This window comes from Anolis carolinensis, chromosome 6 (genome assembly GCF_035594765.1).
Source record: "Anolis carolinensis isolate JA03-04 chromosome 6, rAnoCar3.1.pri, whole genome shotgun sequence".
NCBI classification, from domain to species: domain Eukaryota; kingdom Metazoa; phylum Chordata; class Lepidosauria; order Squamata; family Dactyloidae; genus Anolis; species Anolis carolinensis.
The window spans coordinates 117,255,176-117,277,914 of NC_085846.1; the positions used below are offsets into that span (position 1 = coordinate 117,255,176).

General features: G+C 45.5%; 4 protein-coding genes across 6 annotated transcripts in view; all 4 read left to right on the forward strand.

Annotated features, from left to right (window-relative positions):
• The window catches only part of LOC100555440 (D-serine dehydratase), a 459,449-nt gene that overhangs the window by 401,553 nt on the left and 35,157 nt on the right, over positions 1–22,739 (forward strand). The gene's annotated exons all lie outside the window — the stretch shown is intronic.
• Positions 460–1,657, forward strand: LOC103281527 (angiogenin-like). Its single transcript, XM_016998512.2, has one exon. It carries the CDS (start codon positions 496–498, stop codon positions 961–963), a length of 468 nt encoding a protein of 155 aa, XP_016854001.2. The 5' UTR covers positions 460–495; the 3' UTR covers positions 964–1,657.
• Positions 6,330–9,730, forward strand: LOC100562518 (angiogenin-like). The gene is made up of 2 exons (XM_016998511.2): positions 6,330–6,458; positions 9,026–9,730. The coding sequence occupies exons 1-2, from the start codon at positions 6,385–6,387 to the stop codon at positions 9,531–9,533; spliced, it is 582 nt and encodes a 193-aa protein (XP_016854000.2). The 5' UTR covers positions 6,330–6,384; the 3' UTR covers positions 9,534–9,730.
• LOC100562321 (angiogenin) lies at positions 11,690–22,380 on the forward strand. Of its 2 annotated transcripts, none has more exons than XM_062957255.1 (2): positions 11,690–12,384; positions 21,681–22,380. In XM_062957255.1, exons 1-2 carry the CDS (start codon positions 12,368–12,370, stop codon positions 22,183–22,185), a joined length of 522 nt encoding a protein of 173 aa, XP_062813325.1. In that variant the 5' UTR covers positions 11,690–12,367; the 3' UTR covers positions 22,186–22,380. The 2 variants fall into 2 exon arrangements, with proteins under 2 accessions (XP_062813325.1, XP_003229325.2); XM_003229277.4 differs by lacking the exon at positions 11,690–12,384 and adding an exon at positions 16,979–18,059.

The window sequence follows — 22,739 nt, forward strand, 5'->3', positions numbered from 1 at the left end:
ATAAGACAAAGTCAAAACACATCAATAAAAACATAAGGATGGGCTGATCAAAGTGCATTAAGTGAGACTTGTAAACATAGAGGAAGTTAAAAGTGCTATAAGAACATTGGGGAGAACCCAAATGCGAGTTGAACCCTGAGGCTATATAAAGAAATTACCCATGCAATGCAACCGATCAAGGATAACCATTTGTACAAAAACTTAGCATTCAAGAGGGTGGTACTTATCACATCTCCACTTGCCTCACCCGTCAGTAGAATGTGCTGGGACCACATGTCCATTAGAACTGTATTTTTTTTCCACACACTGGAGTTACATACAATGTTATTCTATCAAATTCAGCCTTATCAACCTGACAAAAATGACAGTGACACTTTGACATGAGAGGCACGAGAGTGTGCCCATTGGTTTCCCATGCCTCGTTTGAACTTGGATCTCTCAAACTTCAACGCTGTCTCTTTCTCTCGCTTTAGGTCGTTCGTGTTGGCCTTCACAATGAAGCTTTTCAAAGGACCTGGTCTCGTTTCCTTGGTGTTTCTTCTGGTGGCTTTGGTCTCGGTCTCAGAAGTAGATTCATCCAAGCATCCTCCTGGGGCGAAGGTGAGGTACATGCACTTCCTGAACGAGCACCGGGACTCCAACCCAAGCACCGGAGGAAGGTACTGCAACGATATAATGCGCAAACGGGGCCTGACCAGTCCCAACTGCAAGGAAAAGAACAGCTTCATCCACCCCAACGATACGGCCATCAAGGATGTCTGCGGAGACCGAGGGGAGCCCTATGGCACCCTGCGCCTGAGCTGCAATCTTTTCCAGGTCACCACCTGCGACTTGAAAGGAGGCCCGCCCTGCAAGTACAGTCAAGACAACCGGCCCCGCCACATCGCCATCGCTTGCGATCAAGGCTATCCGGTCCACTACGACGAAGGCAATGTCGTCCTAAATCGACCCCAGCCGTGCTGAGTCCATGTCTCCTGCAGCTTCTTCTGTCTTTTGTCATTGCAGCTCTTGTAATAGAAGAATAGACATGTGTTTTGTTCTTATCCTTCTCCAACCCTCCCCAACTCTGACTCCCCCGTTCAAAGTGTGCTGACTTGTATGCCAGAGAAACAAATACATCGTGCTTTGAAACTTTCTTTGACATCTCTCTCTTCTTTCGGGGTTTGGGTTGGGGCAAGGTGGGATTGGTCTTTGTGGCTCGACTTGGCACCTCGTCACACAAAAAAATAACCTTCCTCTGAGGCGGGAGGTTAAAGAACCCCAGGAAATGCCATATATGGGCAGAGATGGCGACGGCTAGCGACCCGGGTGCATAAGCTCACAAAAACATGTGATTTCTGGGAAATCACGTGTTTCTGAAGAAATGAAAGCTAAAGATAAACAAACTGCGTGTGCGCACGCAGGCGCTCTGAGTGATTGTGAACACGACACAGAAAGAGTGCGCCCGGGCCGCTGGTCAGCGCTGATTGGATACAAGTCGAGCCGCGTCACAACTCTAAGCCAATGAATTTGCTTGTGGGCGGGCATAACCCGAACCCTGTAATGTGTATAAATATTTACTCAGCCCACCGCTGGGGGTTCTCCCTGGGAAAGCACCGTGTTGTGCTAGGGGGAACCCCAGCGGCCGCTTGCCAATAAACTGTTTTCTTGGAAAGACTCCAGTTGTCCGTCTTCAATTCCTCCCACTGCGCTCGCAAGGACCATAGCACAAAGGTTCCGCTACACCTCCAGATCTTTGGAAAGACTATAGTTCAGCACAGGGGTCCTCAAACTTTTAAAGCAGAGGGCCGGTCCACAATCCTTCAGACTGTTGAGGGGCCAAATTATCATTTGGAAAAAAAAAACAAATTCCTATGCACACTGCACATGTCTTATTTGTAATGCAAAACAACAACAATGAAAGAACAATACGATATTTAAAAATGAATACCATTTTAACCAACATAAACCTATCAGGATTTCAATGGGAAGTGTGGGCCTGCTTCTGCCCAATGAGATAGTCAAGTTAATTAGGATTGTTGTTGTTGTGTGCCTTCAAGTCATTTCAGACTTTGGGCGAGCCTAGGTCTAAAATTATTTATTTATTCATTTACTACATTTATTTATTACATTTATATCCTGCCCTTCTCACCCTGAAGGGGACTCAGAGCAGCTGTATGTACATACAATATATTATATTATTAGCATAGTACAATATTAGCATTATATATTACTATATTGAACTATACTACTATACTGTAATATTATATGTAATATATAACATATAATATTATTATATGGTATTATTATTAGTATTATATTGTAAAAAGTGATAATATTATTATCAATATAATATGTCTATAAAAAGGTAAAGGTTTTCCCCTGATGTTAAGTCCAGTCGTGACCGACTCTGGGGGTTGGTGCTCATCTCCATTTCTAAGCCGAAGCGCCTGTGTTGTCCATAGACACCTCCAAGGTCATGTGGCCAGCATGACTGCATGGAGCGCTGTTACCTCCCCTCCAGAGAAGTACCTATTGATCTACTCACAATTGCATGTTTTCGAGCTGCTAGGTTGGCAGGAGCTGGGACTAACAGCGGGCGCTCAGTCTGCTCCCGGGATTTGAACCTGGGACCTTTTGGTCCGCAAGTTCAGCAGCTCAGTGCCTTAACATACTGTGCCACCAGTGTGTTAAATATATTATTAATATGTTATATTATTAAAACTGATATATATATTAAAACTGACCCCTGGTTCAGCACATGGAACCATTGGGGTTGGTGCTCCTGAGAGTCATCTACACTGCGGAATTTATTTATTTAATTCTTTATTTATTTGATACATTTATATCCCGCCCTTCTCACCCCAAAGGGGACTCAGAGCGGCTTACAAATTAAATTTACATACAATATTATATTATTAGCATAGCACAAGACTGGCAATAAATTACCATATTGGACTATATCTAGATATTGTAATATTATAAAGAATATTACATCTATTTATATAAATGAGTGATGGCATCACGGCGACCAACAAAACAACAAAACTAAACACCCCACAACCTCGAAAATTGACAACACAACCCATCATCCACGCCTCTAGGTTGATACAACAAAAAGAAAAGAAAAATAAAGTCCTAATTAGAGGGAGAGGAATAATAGTTTTTATCCAATTGCTGCCAGTTAGAAGGCTAAGCTCCGCCCACTTGGTCTCCTAGCAACCTACTCAGCCCAGGGGACAGGCACAGTTAGGCCTCACTTAGGCCTCTTCCACAGATTATCAGATTTTAACTGGATTATATGGCAGTGTAGACTCAAGGCCCTTCCACACAGCTATATAACCCATTTATAATCTTATATTATCTGCTTTGAACTGGATTATCTTGACTCCACGCTGCCATATAATCCACTTCAATGTGCATACTAAACATAAAGACAACCATACAACAGACATTCAATACCATCACTACCTCAACAATTTCTCACCAACACCACCAGAAAATGCCACAGCAACGCATGGCCGGGCACAGCTAGTGTAATATATAATTTATAATTGGGCTGCTCTTAGGAATAGCTAAAGGTAAAGGTAAAGGTTTTCCCCTGACGTTAAGTCCAGTCGTGTCCGACTCTGGGGGTTGGTGCTCATCTCCATTTCTAGGCTGAAGAGCCGGCGTTGTCCGTAGACACCTCCAAGGTCATGTGTCCACTGGCATGACTGCATGGAGCGCCGTGACCTTCTCGCTGGAGCAGTACCTATTGATCTACTCACATTAGCATGTTTTGAACTGCTAGGTTGGCAGAAGGTACCTTTATTTCGATGATCGCAAAGGCACCATAGCTGCAGGTATTTTGACAAATACATTTCCTGCAGCCGTTGCAATGATTGCATGAGCGCAAGTCGCCGTTCTTGCAAACAGCTCTTTCGGCCGTTGGAAGGAGAACGTTGGCCAACCTCCCTCGTTCCCGAACCGTGGTTTTGTGCAACGTGAGATGGGCAAACGCAGCACAGGTTTGGAGAGCGTGACTGCTGGGTTTCCAGGGCTGAGAAGCATTGCAGTCAGTGCTCAATGGACCAGCGCTGCACCGTGAGCCATTGGTCCTTGGTGAGCTTCCCAGAGAGAAAGAAGAAATTGAGTTCAAATACGCCACTGGTTCCTTGCTCACTTTGGAAGGAAATCAAAGCCAGTCCTTGACAACAGATACTGCAGGGACCATAAGCCAGAAAATAGTAAACTTTTGCATATATAGCTTTGCCTCTGCATATATCATATTGTAAGACAATTACTTTCAAAGGACCCTGGCCCAGGAGGGAAATCAGGCAGAAAACTCAGTCTCGTGAGAGATGCAAAAAGCAAAGTTTATTATCATAGCTATGATAAGGCAAACAGCCGTAGACACCCATTTCAATGGGCCCCGTACCATGCAAATGGTTGCCACAACATGTGCATAGCAAACAAAGAATATATACCTTTGGCTTATCTAAAATTGACCAATGGCTGAGGGCCTTCCTCACCTTCTACATATCAATGACCTCACTTGTTTACTCTGAGCTTTCTTCTCTCTATGGAACATCCTGGAGAAATGCACCAGCTCACAGGAAGGGAGGAGCATATGCAGAGGCAAAGCTACTTAGGCAAAAGTTTATTATTTTCTGGCTTATGGTCCCCTCAATATTAGCCTTTTTATATAGACCATGTAAGCGTAGCAAACAAAGCATATATACCTTTGGCTTATCTAAAATTGACCAATGGCTGAGGGTCTTCCTCGCCTTCCACACCTACTTGGCATAAATGATATCAATGACCTCACTTGTTTACTCTGAGCTTTCTTCTCTCTTTGGAACTTCCTGGAGAAAGGCACCAGCTCACAGGAAGGGAGGAGCATATGCAGAGGCAAAGCTACTTAGGCAAAAGTTTATTATTTTCTGGCTTATGGTCCCTTCAATATTAGCCTTTTTATATAGACCATGTAAATATTTTGCACGAACCAAAGTAGTACATGTAACTAAGGACCTGTGCCCCTCCCTTCTTTTGAGCTGGTGCTTTTCTCCAGATCTGTGGATCTGTAATTGGCTAAGCGAACGAACCCAAAGGGTGCTCAGCAATCTTCATCTTGGAAAGAAGTCACAAGTGGAGTGCCGCAGGGCTCCGTCCTGGGCCCGGTTCTGTTCAGGATCTTTATTAACGACTTAGACGAAGGGTCAGAAGGCACGATCATCAAGTTTGCAGACGACACCAAACTGGGAGGGATAGCTAACACTCCAGAAGACAGGAGCAGAATTCAAAACGATCTTGACAGACTAGAGAGATGGGCCGAAACTAACACAATGAAGTTCAACAGGGACAAATGCAAGATACTTCACTTCGGCAGAAAAAATGGAAATCAAAGATACAGAATGGGGGACGATGCCTGGCTAGACAGAGTACGTGTGCAAAAGATCTTGGAGTCCTCGTGGGGAGGAAGGTGAACATGAGCCAGGAATGCCATGCAGCAGCTAAAAAGGCCAACATGATTCTGTCCTGCATCAATCGGGGAATAGCGTCTAGATCCAGGGAAGTCCTGCTCCCCCTTATTCTATTCTGCCTTGGTCAGACCACACCTGGAATCGCATTGTGTCCAATTCTGGGCACCGCAGTTGAAGGGAGATGTTGACAAGCTGGAAAGCGTCCAGAGGAGGGCGACTAAAATGATTAAGGGTCTGGAGAACAAGAATCCCTATGAGGAGCGGCTTAAAGAGCTGGGCATGTTTAGCCTGCAGAAGAGAAGGCTGAGAGGAGACATGATGATAGCCATGTACAAATACGTGAAGGGAAGTCACAGGGAGGAGGGAGGGAGCTTGTTTTCTGCTGCCCTGCAGACTAGGACACAAGGGAACAATGGCTTCAAACTACAGGAAAGGAAGGAGATTCCACCTGAACATCAGGAAGAACTTCCTCACTGTGAGAAGGGCTGTTCAGCAGTGGAACTCTCTGCCCCAGACTGTGGTGGAGGCTCCTTCTTTGGAGGCTTTTAAGCAGAGGCTGGATGGCCATCTGTCGGGGGTGCTTTGAATGCAATTTTCCTGCTTCTTGTCAGAATGGGGTTGGACTGGATGGCCCGTGAGGTCTCTTCCAACTCTACGATTCTATGATTCTATGATTCTTTGTGACTTCATGGACCAGTTGCTGCATGTTTAGAATGCCTTCTTTGAAAACAATGGCGTTAGAAGCACCCAAGCTTCCAGCAACAGAAAAGAAGTCCTTGGGGTGCAGCTGAGGAATGAATTCACTTTTGCTTTGGTTCGATGCGATGGAGTCGGGGGAGTTGTAGTCTGAAAAGACCTTGAGCCTCCTCTGCCAAAGGATGCGGGTACTTCACCAAACTCCACATCCCAGGAGGGCTTAGCCTTGAGTCCTGGCCATTTCATGAGAGTTGACGTCCCTCAAGGAGGAGATCCAGGAGCCCCATTCAGAGGGTCTTTTTTGCAATGGCCAAGCAGGTCTTCTGGTTGAATAATGTTAAGGCGAATTAGATAACAACCTTTGAAATATGGTCTGTTCCTGGTTTGAAAGTCTTATTTCCTGTTTAATTGTGAGGAGCTTACTTTGGAAGTCGTCGTCCTACTCCAGAAACGTTGTTTCTGTGGCTGCCACAAACTAGGCTGAATGGGTTGAGATGCTATGAAATATTCACTGAAAAACTAGAGCAAACTCTGGGATGCTGTGAGTTTTTTGGGCTTGTACGGCCATGTTCCAGATGCGTTCTCTCCTAACGTTTTGCTGCATCTGTGGCTAATGGCATCTTCAGAAGTTCTGTTGGAAATGAAGCAAGTGGAGTCTCTATATACCTGTGGAAGGATGTCCAGGGTGGGAGGAAGAAAGACCCCTTGTCTGTTTGAAGCAAGTGTGGATGTTGTAATTAGCAGGCTTGGATAGCACTGAGTTGTCATGAAGCCTTAAAGTCAGAAGACATCCAGACAGCAAACAATCAAGGGCCAGTGAACACCTCCCAAACAGAGGGTGCCTCCAGGCAACAACAGCTAGGCTACCTCTATGCAGAGACCCTCACTGATTGACTTTGCAGCTGCCTGGCTACTCATGCGCAGTTAACCCAAGGATGTGCAAGGAGGTTTAATAACATCTAAGGTTCTTCTAGGCAGGGGTGAATCTTTTTTATCCCACCGCTGCCACCAAATTGCCATGATGTCATCAAGGGGGGAGAAATCTTTTGATAAAATCCCACCACTGACACCAATTGCAAAGATGTGGCGGAGTTTCTATTAATTATATTTATATTATTGTTATATATTTTATATCCGCTGCTACCAGTTATTAAAGATGTTTTATTTAAAAGCTGCCACCAGAGGTAAAGATATTTATAAGGCGGCCACCAGATGTTAAGGGGATTATCAACTCTTGCCACCACTATGGGATGATATAGCCACTGGCTACTTAGAGAGAAGACTTTTAAAATTTTATTTTTCTTCTTTCTTGTTTGCTTTTGATGGTAATATAGATTCCAGAGACGGAGATGTTAAAAAGAACAATAACACATTTATTCAGGCACAAGCTTAATGGTTACAGTAACTTCTTTTTAGAGGCACTTGGACTAACAGTTGCAAAGCTATATTGAGGTGTTTCAAACTTCTTAAAATGTTACTTCTTTCTCTACTGCTTTAAAATGCAGTCACCCTGTGAATTTCAATCACAGCCTATCTGTTCCTTATCTGTAAACGGACTACCTTAAAATAAGTCACCAAACTTATTTTAACCTGACTCAAAATCAAACATTTGAGCCACCCTGATCCCTTCACTGAGGATCAGTCTTCCCTGTAATTCCTCCAATTATAGACTACCTTAAAATAAGTCACCAAACTTATTTTAAATTGACTCAAAATCAAACATTTGAGTCTCCCTGATTCTCCAACAGAGAATCAGTCTTCCCTGTGCTTCATAAGAACACAGACTAACCGCTTTTTAAAACATTCCCTCCTTTTTCTCCAAACAGCGGTTGGCTCCGCCCTCGTTACTATGGCAACCTGCCCCAGAATGCTGAGCTGGCTATCATCCCACACACACTGGTGACTCTAATACTTACCCTTTTAAACATAGTTAAACAAGACTTTTAAAGCGCAATTAAACATGACATCTGTAAACTAAAAAATTCACACGTCTTTACAATGTGTAACAAATGATAATCTCCCCTTGTCATTGCTCCTGCACTTCCTGCAGGCATGCTGGTCTTTACATAGGGGGGAATGGCAGGAGGGGAGGGGGGAAAAAAGAAAAAAGGACAAAAAAGAAGCTGCTCATTCGGGCATCTGGATGCGCCTCAACTGTGCCCGCAGAGAATGGCGCCTACCGCAACTGAGTAGTTTGCCTAACGGTTGAACCGCCCATGGATATGGTAATACGTATTTATATGTGTGAAGATGGATGGATGTGTGGGAATGCTGAGTGAAAATATAACACCCCTCCTTGGTTTGTTAGCCAATGTAACTGTAGGCTGGGTTGTTGTATGTCTTTCGGGCTGTGTGGCCATGTTCCAGAAACTGTAGGCTGTTTGTGAATCCAATGTAGTTGCATACAATCTGTATGTCTGTATGTCTAAATGTTGTTCTGTCAAAGTTCTGATATACCGCTCACATTGAAATTGCAATAAAAAGAACCTATGCTTTAAAGTTATTGAAAAGTTATTTGTAACATTTTGGCCTACAACTCCCAGAAATCCCAGCCAATTTGCCAGCTGTTAGGATTTCTCAGAGCTGAAGGCCAAAACATCTGGGGAGGGACCCACAAGTTGAGAACCACTGCTCTAGAATCACATCTCCACTTGCCTCACCCTTCAGTAGAATGTGCTGGGACCACATGTCCATTAAAACTGTATTTTTTCCCACACACTGGAGTTACATGCAATGTTATTCTATCAAATTCAGCCTTATCAACCTAACAAAAATGACTGTGACACTTTTACATGAGAGGCACGAGAGTGTGCCCATTGGTTTCTCGTGCCTCATTTGAGCTTGGGTCTCCCAAACTTCAACGCTGTCTTTTTCTCTCGCTTTAGGTATTTCGTGTTGGCCTCCACCATGAAGCTTTTCAGAGGACCTGTTCTCGTTTCCTTGGTGTTTCTTCTGGCGGCTTTGGTCTCGGTCTCAGAAGTAGATGCATCCAAGCAACCTTCTGCGGTCAAGGAGAGGTACATTCACTTCCTGAACGAGCACCGGGACAACTCCAACACAAACACCGGAGGAAAGTACTGCAACGATATGATGCGCAAACGAGGCCCGACCATTCCCAACTGCAAGGTCAAGAACAGCTTCATCCACGCCAGCGATAGGGCCATCAAGGATGTGTGTGGAAATGGAGGCGAGCCCTATGGGACCCTGCGCCTGAGCTGCAATCCTTTCCGCGTCACCACCTGCGACTTGAAAGGAGAGTCGACCCGCCCGCCCTGCAAGTACAAACACGACAACCGGCCCCGCCACATCGCCATCGCTTGCGATCAAGGCTATCCGGTCCACTACGACGAAGGCAACATCATCATAAATCGACCCCAACCGTGTAGGAGATAACCCAGCCGGCATTGCTCTCCTGCTGAGTCCATTTCTCTTGCAGCTTCTTCTGTCTTTTGTCATTGCAGCTCTTGTAATAGAAGAGTAGGCATGTGTTTTGTTCTTATCCTTCTCCAACCCTCCCCAACTCTGACTCCCCCGTTCAAAGTGTGCTGACTTGTACGCCAGAGAAACAAATACATCTTGCTTTGAAACTCCCTCGTGGTCTGCCCTTTCTTTGACATCTCTCTCTTCTTTCGAAAAAGGCAAGGTCGAGGTTTGGGTTTGGGCAAAATGGGATAGTCTTTTGTGGCTTGTCTTGCCACCTCGGCACAAAAAGAACCTTCCTCTAGAGCAGGGGTCCCCAAACTTTTTAAACAAGGGGCCAGTTCATGGTCCCTCAGACCATTTCTAGGGCCGGACTATAGTTGAAAAAAAACCCTATAAACAAATTCCTATGCACACTGCACATCTCTTATTTTGAAGTAAAAAAAAAACAAACGGGAAGATATACAGCCTCTACGTTAATCGTAATCATAATAAAAATAATAAAGACGATTGGAAGAGACACCTTGGGCCATCTTGTCCAACCCCCTTCTACCTTTGTGCTCCAAAAGCACAAGCAAAGCACCCCTGACAGATGGCCACCCAGCCTCAGTGTTGTTAATAATAATAATACAGTAGAGTCTCACTTATCCAACATAAACGGGCCGGCAGAACGTTGGATAAGCGAATATGTTGGATAATAAGGAGAGATGAAGGAGAAGCCTATTAAACATCAAATTAGGTTATGATTTTACAAATTAAGCACCAAAACATCATGTTATACAACAAATTTGACAGAAAAAGTAGTTCGATATGCAGTAATGCTACGTAGTAATTACTGTATTTATTAATTTAGCACCCAAAAATCCCGATATATTGAAAACATTGACTACAAAAATGCGTTGGATAATCCAGAATGTTGGATAAGCGAATGTTGGATAAGTGAGACTCTACTGTAATAATAATAATAATAATAATAATAATAATAATAATAATAATAATAATCATTATCATCATCATCATCATCATCATCATCGTACATCACACAGTCCTAAACGCCGGGGAAGTGTTCAACTGTGATTTTGTGATATGAAATCCAGCATATTTATATATCTTATTTGCTGTTATACTGTGTCTTTGTGCCAATAATAATAATAATAATAGTGATGATGATGATAATAAACTGAAATCCAGTCTCTGACCAACACTGTCCGGATTTTTAGCACTGATATCAGCATGGAGTTTGGTCTGGACAAATGTTCGACAGTGGCATTGAAGAAGGGAAAAATCATTGAAAGTGAGGGCATCAATATGCCTAATGGCCAAACAATAAAGTGTCACCAGCCAGAGGCCTATAAATATCTGGGCATATTACAGCTGGACAACATCAAGCATGAACATGTGAAGACTGTGGTCAGCAAAGAATACACACAGTCACATTGTCACAGTCGCATTGACGAAAAACAACAGGAAAAACTCAGCCACTCTCAGGACCTCAAGATTGAACTGCAAAGACTCTGGCAGAAACCAGTGCAGGTGGTCCCGGTGGTGATGGGCACACTGGGTGCTGTGCCAAAAGATCTCAGCCGGCATTTGGAAACAATAGACATTGACAAAATTACGATCTGCTAACTGCAAAAGGCCACCCTGCTGGGATCTGCACGCATCATCCGAAAATACATCACACAGTCCTAGACACTTGGGAAGTGTTCGACTTGTGGTTTTGTGATACGAAATCCAGCACGTCTATCTTGTTTGCCGTGTCATAATAAAATAATATATCTCGTTTGCTTACCTATGGTCTTATGAGATTGTCTAGATCAGGGGTCTCCAAAGTAAGGCCCCTCCAAGACCATTGACCTGGCCTCTATCCTAAACTTTAGACTTAGGGTTGACCTAACGACTTGAAGGCACACAACAACAACAATCCTAATTTTGGACTATTTCATCCTAGTCTGGCCCCCCAACAGCCTGAGGGACTGTGAATGGGCCCTCCACTTAAAAACTTTGAGGACCCCTGATGTAGACCTACATAATGCAGCTTAACTACATTGGACTGAGTCTACTATCAAATGTACTATTACTCTGCATATATCTATATATATATAAAAGAGTGATGGAATCTTGGCGACTGCCAAAACAACAAAACTAAACACCCCACAACCTCGAAAATTGACAACACAACCCATCATCCACGCCTCTAGGTTGATACAACAAAAAGAAAAGAAAAATAAAGTCCTAATTAGAGGGAGAGGAATCATTGTTTTTATCCAATTGCTGCCAGTTAGAAGGCTAAGCTCTGCCCACTTGGTCTCCTAGCAACCTACTCAGCCCAGGGGACAGGCAGAGTTAGGCCTCACTTAGGCCTCTTCCACACTGCCTATAAAATACAGATTATCAGATTTGAACTGGATTAGATGGCAGTGTAGACTCAAGGCCCTTCCACAAAGCTATATAACCCATTTATAATCTTATATTCTCGGCTTTAACTGGATTATCTGGACTCCACACCTTGACCCTTGACCTTACCTACCACCAATTCCTCAATACTTTATTTCCCATACCACCAGACTTCACCACAGCAACGCGTGGCCGGGCACAGCTAGTACCGAATAAATGGTTTGCATAGGACCTGGAACAAAGGGTTCCCATTGACAAGGGCCGAAGAACGTGGCTCAAGGCTACTGAGTTCTGGGAGTTGCAGTTTGCTGAAGCGACCAGCCCTCTATGGCAGAGGAGGCCCAAGACCTGGGGAAACGACAACAGGCGAAAAGAAGGCTCTTTGCTGCCCCTTCCAGGTGTGCTTTCGCATGAGACGCAGACTCAGGTAAGACCCGTTCCTTACCGGCACATCGGAAGTGCTTGTGTCAGGGTGGCCCATTTCTAAAAGTTTTATTTGAGGAGACAACATCACGAGGATGATGAGCCTCCGATGCTCGACAATCACTCCGGCACACTCCCCTAACCGGTGCTCTGTGCATGGCAACACGCTTGCGCAAAGCCACAGCTCAGCCGCAAGGGAGGTGGGCGGGTGTCCTCTTTCCAACGGCTGCAGATCGGTGCAAGCACGGCCGAGGATGACGTGGTTTCCAAAGGCTGCAAACGGACGGGTTTCCACACGCCTGGGTCACGGGGCCCGTCATGCTGGGCTCCCAAGGCCTGTGGGTGGGGGCTCGTGCCCCCTCGTTCACCCAAACACACCATAAAGACCCCCACCCCCACCATCCCCACCACCACCACCACGTCTTGGGAAAATGTGTCGGGATTCCCACTGCAGGTTCCTACAGATTGCCATAAAGACCAAAATATGGGCTAAAAAATGGTTCAATCGTATGTCATATAGTAATCTCTCTCCATCAAACTCAAAGTATGTATGAATGTCTGTACCACAAAGAGTGTCCCTAGGTGAAGTGGCCCTCTGGGATGTCACTGGGAAAGGAAAGCGGCATCCGTATGAGAGGAAGGCGGCATGTGTATGAGGGAGCTGTTTTGGGGAGTGGCTGTTTCTAGGTGGAGTGGCCCTTTGCGACTCACCGGATTGGCTGTTGTTGGGTGGAGTGACCCTTTTATGATTTTATTAGATTGGCTAAACGAATTAGCCCTCTGTGACGTCACCAGATTGGCTGCTGCTGGGTGAAGTGGCCCTCTGTAACATCACCAGATATGCGGTTGCTGGGTGAAGTGGCCCTCTGTGACATCACTGGATTGGCTGTTGCTGGGTGAAGTGGCCCTTTGTGACATCACTGGATTGGCTGCTGCTGGGTGAAGTGGCCCTCTGTGACATCACCGGATTGGCTTTTACTGAGTGAAGTGGCCCTCTGTGACATCATCGGATTGGCTGTTGCTGGGTGGTGGCCCTCTGTGACATCACCGGATTGGCTTTTACTGAGTGAAGTGGCCCTCTGTGACATCATCGGATTGGCTGCTGCTGGGTGAAGTGGCCCTCTGTGACATCACCGGATTGACTGTTGCTGGGTGAAGTTGCCCTCTGTGACATCACCGGATTGGCTGTTGCTGGGTGAAATGGCCCTCTGTGACATCACCGGATTGGCTATTGCTGGGTGAAGTGGCCCTCTGTGACATAACCGGATTGGCTGTTGCTGGGTGAAGTGACCCTCTGTTACATCACAGAATTCGCTGTTGCTGGGTGAAGTGGCCCTCTGTGATGTCACTGGGAAAGAAAAGCAACTTGTGTGAGAGAGGAAGGTGGCACGTGTATGGGGGAGCTGTTTTGGGGAGAGGCTGTTTCTAGGTGAAGTGGCCCTTTGCGACTCACCAGATTGGTTGTTGTTACGTGAAATGGCCTTCTTTGATGTCACCAGATTGGCTGTTGCTCGGCGGAGTGGTCCTTTGCCACTAATCAGATTGGCTGTTGTTAGGTGAAGTGGCCCTCTGTGACATCACCAGATGGGTTGTTGCTAGGTGAAGTGGCCCTCTGTGATGTCACTGGGAAGGGAAGGTGGCGAGTGTTTGAGGGAGCTTTCCCACAGTTGCCAGGGTGAAGGAGAAGGAAGAAAGCAGGCGGGCGGGGGTCCCATCCCTTCCCAGATAGGCTAACAAGATGCAAAGGTTAAAACAAAGAGTTTATCTTTAACTTGCTTTAATGTATTGCAAGCTGCCTTAAGTTATATAAGCAAGGAAGACAAAATAAAATAGGCAGGAGTGACATCTTGAGCCTGGGAGCAAGAGTTGGCTGACAAATGATCTGAGCGTGCTCGAGGGGAAAGGCAGAGGTTTCCCCCTTGACGTGAAGTCCAGTCCCGTCCGACTCTGGGGTTTGGGCTCGTCTCCATTTCTAAGCCCAAGAGCCGGCGTTGTCCATAGACACCTCCAAGGTCATGTGGCCCTTAGCATGTCGGCATGGAACACTATTACCTTCCTGCCAGAGCGGTCCCTATTGATCTACTCACATTGGCATATTTTCGAACTGCTAGGTTGGTAGAAGCTGGGGCTACCAGCAGGAGCTCACCCCCGCTCCCCAGATTCAAACCAGAGCATAGAACACCGTTACATTCCTAACAGAGTGGTCCCTATTGATCTACTCACGTTTGCATATTTTCGAACTGCTAGGTTGGTAGAAGCTGGGGCTACCAGCAGGAGCTCACCCCCACTCCCCAGATTCAAACCAGAGCATGGAGCACCCTTACCTTCCTAACAGAGCGGTCCCTATTGATCTACTCACATTGGCATATTTTCGAACTGCTAGGTTGGTAGAAGCTGGGGCTACCAGCAAGAGCTCACCCGCTCCTCAGATTCAAACCGGAGCATGGAGCACCGTTACCTTCCTAAAAGAGCGGTCCCTATTGATCTACTCACATTTGCATGTTTTCGAATTGCTAGGTTGGCAGAAGCTGGGGCTACCAGCAAGAGCTCACCCCGCTCCCCAGATTCAAACCGGAGCATGGAGCACCCTTACCTTCCTAACAGAGCGGTCCCTATTGTTCTACTCACATTTGCATGTTTTCAAATTGCTTGGTTGGCAGAAGCTGGGGCTACCAGCAAGAGCTCACCCCGCTCCCCAGATTCAAACCGGAGCATGGAGCACCCTTACCTTCCTAACAGAGCGGTCCCTATTGTTCTACTCACATTTGCATGTTTTCAAATTGCTTGGTTGGCAGAAGCTGGGGCTACCAGCAGGGGCTCACCCCGCTCCCCAGATTCAAACCGGAGCATGGAGCACCCTTACCTTCCTAACAGAGCGGTCCCTATTGTTCTACTCACATTTGCATGTTTTCAAATTGCTTGGTTGGCAGAAGCTGGGGCTACCAGCAAGAGCTCACCCCGCTCCCCAGATTCAAACCGGAGCATGGAGCACCCTTACCTTCCTAACAGAGCGGTCCCTATTGTTCTACTCACATTTGCATGTTTTCAAATTGCTTGGTTGGCAGAAGCTGGGGCTACCAGCAAGAGCTCACCTCGCCCCCCAGATTCAAACCAGAGCATGGAGCACCGTTACCTTCCTAACAGAGCGGTCCCTATTGATCTACTCACATTTGCATGTTTTCGAATTGCTTGGTTGGAAGAAGCTGGGGCTAACAGTAAGAGCTCACCCCGCTCCCCAGATTCAAACCGGAGCATGGAGCACCCTTACCTTCCTAACAGAGCGGTCCCTATTGATCTACTCACATTTGCATATTTTCGAATTGCTAGGTTAGCAGAAGCTGGGGCTACCAGCAAGAGCTCACCTCGCCCCCCAGATTCAAACCGGAGCATGGAGCACCCTTACCTTCCTAACAGAGCGGTCCCTATTGATCTACTCACATTTGCATGTTTTCAAATTGCTTGGTTGGAAGAAGCTGGGGCTACCAGCAGGAGCTCACCCCCGCTCCCCAGATTCAAACCACCAACCTTTCAGTCCGCAAGTTCACCAGCTCAGCGGTTTAACCCGCTGCGCCATCGAGGGTGCGATAGTTCCTTCTCAGAGAGTCTTGGTGGGAGCAGCTTCCTTCTGAAAAGGGACTTATAGGACTACATTTGGGATTTTAAAGAGAGAAAACTATTTCCAAACCAAGAGAAGAATGTGTATTGTTGGGAAAGCAATGGCAAGAGCAAACACCAAAGTCACGTTGTGGTGATTGAGCGAGGACTGCGGATAGCGAGTCCGTGCCCGGCGAGCGTATGCTAAACCAGATGGGTGAAGACAGAGAAACCAACTCACCCGGTTGAAGACAAGCCACAAGGTTTAATAGCAGACTCTCAGCCTGAGTTTAAATGGCTGGTGAAGAGGATCATCTATCTTTACAGACACACAATGGTCTCGGTAGTTGCATGGCTTGGGAAATGGCCAGAGGGATTTGGCCAAGCGCTTGTTCCCAAGGGATTGTTGAAACAGGGTCACAAGAAAGAGTAAGATTTTGGTACAGTGAGATTTTCCTGCTTCTTGGCAGGGGGTTGGACTGGATGGCCCATGAGGTCTCTTCCAACTCTACTATTCTATGATTCTATGATTCTATGGTACACACGTATGAAATACTTCATATACTTCATATAAGGAACTAGCTGTGCCCTGCCACGCATTGCTGTGGCCCATTGGAATCGCACTGAATAGCTCCGGTTTTTGGGGTTTTTTTAGGCCTTGTGGAGATTCCTGACGTGATATTTTGTGCTTTCAACCTCGAGGCGTGGATGATGGATTGTGTTGTGAAATGTCGAGGTTGGGGGGTGTTTAGTTTTGTTGTTTTGCTCGGTGCCAGTATTCCATCACTCTTTTATATATATAGATTGATGCAGTGCAGAATAAGAAAGATACAAGTTGTACAGAAATCATTAAAGTGATACAATTTATTCAAGGTTTTGGCATGATATGTCATGGTATTGTGTATTGTGAAATGTTAAAATCAACCTGGATTCAGCAATTATGGAGTTAATGAGAGTCTGCTATGATTGATGTATCACAGGACCAATGGGGTCAAGTGTGTTTTGACTGGGACTTACTATCTAGTTCCTGTGGAATGCAGAGGAGTTTCCTGTGTAGAGCGGAGAACAGCGATGAGCAGTGTGTGTGTGCATGAGTGCTTTCGGAAAGCACGCATGGAGGAAAGGACTGAATTTGCTCTGTCTGTAAATAGATCATGTAAATAAAGTTGTTTGCCGTTGGACTACCATCTGAACCCTCATCTACTGGAGTGAGTTTGTCCAGTGCTGTTTTCCACACGGGGAAACAGTCTGGAGAGAAGGAGGTGAACCGGGATGGTGAATTTTTGGATTTCACTCTGCTACCCATCATCCCCGCTGAAATGATAGCGTTTGAGGGGTACAGCTGCTGCTCGTTCTATTCCTGATGAACTCGAGTGTCCAGTTCCAGGCAAAACGGAAGGTACCGGGCTCAAAGGCAGCAGTGCAAGTCTTGCAAGAGAAGAGTGTTGATTTTGGACAATCCAGGACTTGGCTGCCAATAAAGAAAGTTAATGTCTGTGCATTTTCTAAGTCCTGCTCCCATGGAAGCAGCAGACTCTCAGCCTTCAATGGACAAACATCCTGAGCTTATCGTTTATCTTTACATGCACACAATGCAGGTGGTCTCGGTAGTTGCCTGGCTTGGGAAATAGCCAGAGGGTTCGATAACAACGTGAGTCTCTTATCTCCCCAAAATTGGGGGGCTTGGATCTTTGGAGTCCGATTTACCCTGCCGTATTATGCAGTTTGGAATGGTCAGTTTAGGCTCATATAAAGCAGTTTAACTGCATTGCATTAAATGAGTCCAGACTGACCGTATGAAATGGAGATATAGATGGGGCCCAAGGGTCCGTGGTCCTAGGGAGAGAGAAAGACAAGCTCCAAAACAACAGCCACGTGAACAGCAGGCCTCTTGCGCCACTCAAGCCTTTGGTCTTGTGGAGAAAGAGGAAACGACCAGAGTAGCCAATGAGAATCCCGCTGGCCACGGAGGGGCTTGACCCCCTCCCCAATATAAAGGCATCGGGGCAAAGTGGACGAGGCATCTCCTACCGAAGCCACATCTTCTCGGAGCATCCTGCGAAAGAAGTCTCTTCTGCCTGGAGCGTGAGTATGACATCTGGGATATGGATTCTTATCTCACTGTTTAAAGTTGCTGTGCTTTCTGTCTGCAAGCCGCATAGAGAGGCAGGAATTAAAAAGCTGTGATTGGAAGGCATTTCTCCGGGAGGAAGAGACTGAGTTCAGGTGAAGTGAGTCTCCAAGGGGATTAAGAGCCCGAGCTGTGGCACAGGTGGGAGAGCACGCCAGCTGCAACCAGCTGCAATGAATCACTCTGACCAGGAGGTCATGAGTTCGAGGCCCGCTCGAAGCCTATGTTTGTCTGTCTTTGTTCTATGTTAAAAGGCATTGAATGTTTGCCTATATGTGTAATGTGATCCGCCCTGAGTCCCCTTCGGGGTGAGAAAGAAGGGCGGAATATAAATGCTGTAAATAAATAATAATAAATAAGAGCCCCAAGTATTTACCCCAACTGGAGTAGTCAAGCAAGGGCATTTAGACAAGGGAGGATTTCCCAAGTTCCCATGGATTCAGCAGCACATTAGTTGGGACTCACATTGGGATTATGGCCGGCAGCACCACAGTCAGAGCTTGCAGACTACAACTCCCAGAATCCACCAATGGCCAAGTGGTCAAGCAGCATGGGTCCACACTTCTTTGCTCTGCCTCTGAAATGCAGTGGGCAACCTCCAGGCATCCACATTCGGTCCCAGAACCGTCTGCACCGCCCCCAAATCCCAAGCCCAAATGATGTTCTCCACATTTAAGTTGACCATGACTTTTAGGAGACAGGATCGTAGGGATTCCCTGGCAAGACTCCTTCGGAGCTTTGTCATTGACTCCCTATTAGAGGGTCCCCATCTCTCCGTTGGCCATGACTTTGGAAACACCATTCATCTTTACTAGAGCTTTTAATCTATGTTAATTTTATCAATATTTGTATGTATTTTTATCCTTTACAATTTTATCTTGTAAATCGCCTAGAGCATCGTGGATGGAGGGCGATTAATAAGTAATTAAATGATGATGATGATGATGATGATGATCTTGGCCTCACCCTTTGCTCCGACTCAAGACACACACACAATACACTCCTAGCTGTTTCCAAAGTTGTTCCTTAGAGCCTTGTCATGCCCATCAGGTGTTGTGGAGTAGAACTAACCCACCATCAGAAGCACTCCTTGTTCTCCTAAATGTAAACGATGAAGAGGTAGGGAAATGAAAGGTAAACATGGTGATGCTTAGGCTAAAGCATAACTCATATGGAAAATAATCACAGCTACTATTCACAGCTCTAGAATGTATAACTAGATAGGACATCAGAATTGGAGACCGTGGTTTGAAAGCGTGTGAAAAACATGGTTAGCTCAAACTATAGTTTTCCTTCAACACAGTTTCAAACCATGGTTTGGCTCTGCTTTCCAATGGTTTGCTGTTTGGTGTAAAGTTTGGATTTGTGAATAGTTGCTGTGATTATTTTACACTCCTGTTGTAATTTCGCATGAATGTCACCATGTTTACATTTCATTTCTGTCAGAGTAATTTGCAGCGCAGCAGTAGTTGGAGTCAGTGGAACGCAGAACAAAGTGACATCCAGAGACTTTGGTAAAACTATATACAAGTTTTACTGTAAGCAGTAATAGTCAAGACCAGGGGTCCCCAAACTTTTTAAACAGGGAGCCAGTTCACGATCCTTCGGACAGTTGGAGGGCCGGACTATAGTTGGCCACCGAGCAATAATAATAATAATAATAATAATAATAATAATTATTATTATTATTATTATTATTATTATTATTATTATTATTATTATTATTATTAATAATAATAATAATAATTAATAATAATAATAATAATAATAATATAATAACAACAACAACAATAATAAAAAAGGGTTGGAAGAGACCCTTTGGGCCATTGAGTCCAATCCCCTTCTGCCTTTGTGCACTGAAAGCACAAGCAAAGCATCCCTGACAGATGGCCACCCAGCCTCAATGTTAATAATAATAATAATAATAATAATAATAATAATAATAATAATAATAATAATAATGAGGGTTGGAAGAGACTCCTTGGGCCATTGAGTCCAATCCCTTTCTGCCTTTGTGCACCAAAAGCACAAACAAAGCATCCCTGATAGATGGCCACCCAGCCTCAATGTTATTATTATTATTATTATTATTATTATTATTATTAATAATAATAATAATAATAATAATAATAAAGAGGGTTGGAAGAGACCCCTTGGGCCATTTAGTTCTATCCCCTTCTGCCTTTGTGCACCAGAAGCCATTAGTATTGCCCCTGACAGATGTCAACCCAGCCTCAATGTTAATAATAATAATAATAATAATAATAATAATAATAATAATACAGACTACAAACAGAGGCACAACTATGTGGCCCAAATGATTCATTGGAACTTATGCCTCAAGTATCACCTCCCTGCAGTTAAGAACTGGTGGGATCACAAACCTGCAAAGGTTGTGGAAAATGAGCACGCAAAGATACTGTGGGACTTCCGAATCCAGACTGACAAAGTTCTGGAACACAACACACCAGACATCACAGTTGTGGAAAAGAACAAGGTTTGGATCATTGATGTTGCCATCCCAGGTGACAGTCGCATTGACGAACAACAACAGGAAAAACTCAGCCGCTATCAGGACCTCAAGATTGAACTTCAAAGACTCTGGCAGAAACCAGTGCAGGTGGTCCCGGTGGTGATGGGCACACTGGGTGCCGTGCCAAAAGATCTCAGCCGGCATTTGGAAACAATAGACATTGACAAAATTACGATCTGCCAACTGCAAAAGGCCACCTTACTGGGATCTGCACGCATCATCCGAAAATACATCACACAGTCCTAGACGCTTGGGAAGTGTTCGACTTGTGATTTTGTGAAACGAAATCCAGCATATCTATCTTGTTTGCTGTGCCATACAACGTCGTTGTGTTGATAATAATAATAATAATAATAATAATAATAATAATAATAATAATAATAATAATAATAATAATAAGGGTTGTAAGAGAAAAAGAGATTTCTTGGGTCATTTAGCCCAACCCCCTTCTGCCCTTGTGCTGTGGGGGCCGGATAAATGGCTTCGATGGGCCGCATCCGGCCCCCGGGCCTTAGTTTGGGGACCCCTGATCTAGACAAACAGACTTGAAGACAATGGACACAGGACTCTACTCTAGGCAGATAGAACAGAACTGAACTGATGCAATCAGTAATGCATACACACTTGTGTCTGGATACTCCCCAGCTCCAGCCACACATCAAGGTCATCACAGGTTCTTAGTAATTAACTCTTTCCAGACTATAGCACACTCTGGATGATGCAATCAGTATGCAATACTGGCAAGACACAAATTTCATTTAAACACTATCTATACACAAATCCCACATTGACAATTTCCCCATATCTTCATTGTTTGCATTGGGGTCTCTTCCAGGTCTAGGATTCTGTGAAGGTGTTTGTGGGTTACAAGAGCCAGGGAAGGCCACACTCTGCTCTGCTTTTATGCTGATTTGGAAGCGGTTTTGCAGATCTTATTACGGAACAAAACAGGCCATGTGTATCTACCGGTCTGCTTTGTTTTGGATCCCTGTGTTGTCCAGGTAGACCTTATGCATCTGCTTGTCTCTTTCTTTCACTTTAGATCCCTTGGTGTGTTGGTCTCCACAATGAGGCTTTTCGAAGGGCCCGGCCTCCTTCTCTTGGTGTTTCTGGCTGTTTTGGTCTCAGTCTCCGAAATCGATGCGTCCCGCCAACCTCCTGGGGTCAAGGAGAGGTACATTCACTTCCTGAACCAGCATCGGGACTCCAACCCAAAGCCCGGAAACACGTACTGCAACAAAATAATGGATATAAGAGGCTTGACCAGGCCCAACTGCAAGGAAAAGAACAGCTTCATCCACGCCAGCGATACGGCCATCAAAGCCGTGTGCGGAGACCGAGGGGAGCCCTATGGCACCATGCGCCTGAGCTGCGACGCCTTCCGCGTCACCACCTGCAACATGAAAGGAGGGTCGACCCGCCCGCCCTGCGACTACAGGCAAGACAACCGGCCCCGATATATCGTCATTGCTTGCGAGCAAGGCTATCCGGTCCACTACGACGAAGGCAAGGTCATCATAAACCGACCCCAGCCGTGTCGGAGATAAACCGGCCAGCATTCCTCTCCCATTGTGCCCATTTCTCCTGCAGCTTCTTCTGTCTTTTGTCATTGCAGCTTTCATCATAGACAAGTAGGCATGCGTTCTGTTCTTACCCTTCTCTAACTCTGACTCCCCTATCAAAGTGTGCCGGCTTTTATGCCAGAGAAACAAATACATCTTGCTTTGAAGCATTGCAAACTCCCTCGTGGTCTGGCCTTTCTTTGAAATCTCTTCTTTCGGGGGCAAGGAGACGGTCAGGGCTTGGGTTGGGGCAAGGTGGGGTTGGGTTTTGTGACTCGACTTTCCACCTAGTTACACAAAAAAAAAGACCTTTGGAAAGACACATTCAGCACATTGTTGGCCTCATTTTCGGAGGCAACCCCTGGCAGTGAGACCAGGGAGAAGCCTGTTGGCAGAAACCCAGGCAAGTGATTTACCTGAGCTGCCCATTTTAGTGAGTCCTTGCTATGGCGAGCATACAGAATACAGACCCAAGTGAAATTAGCCAGCAAGCAAGGAGATAAAGTGATTTTCAGCCAAGGAAGATTTCATTATCTGCT

Bases quoted from the DNA above. Each gene is read 5' to 3' on its own strand.
- LOC103281527 (XM_016998512.2), top strand. From the start codon at position 496: ATGAAGCTTTTCAAAGGACCTGGTCTCGTTTCCTTGGTGTTTCTTCTG.
- LOC100562518 (XM_016998511.2), top strand. From the start codon at position 6,385: ATGAGAGTTGACGTCCCTCAAGGAGGAGATCCAGGAGCCCCATTCAGA. The intron at 6,459-9,025 runs GTCTTCTGGTTG...CTCTCGCTTTAG, and splicing joins TTTTTGCAATGGCCAAGCAG to GTATTTCGTGTTGGCCTCCA.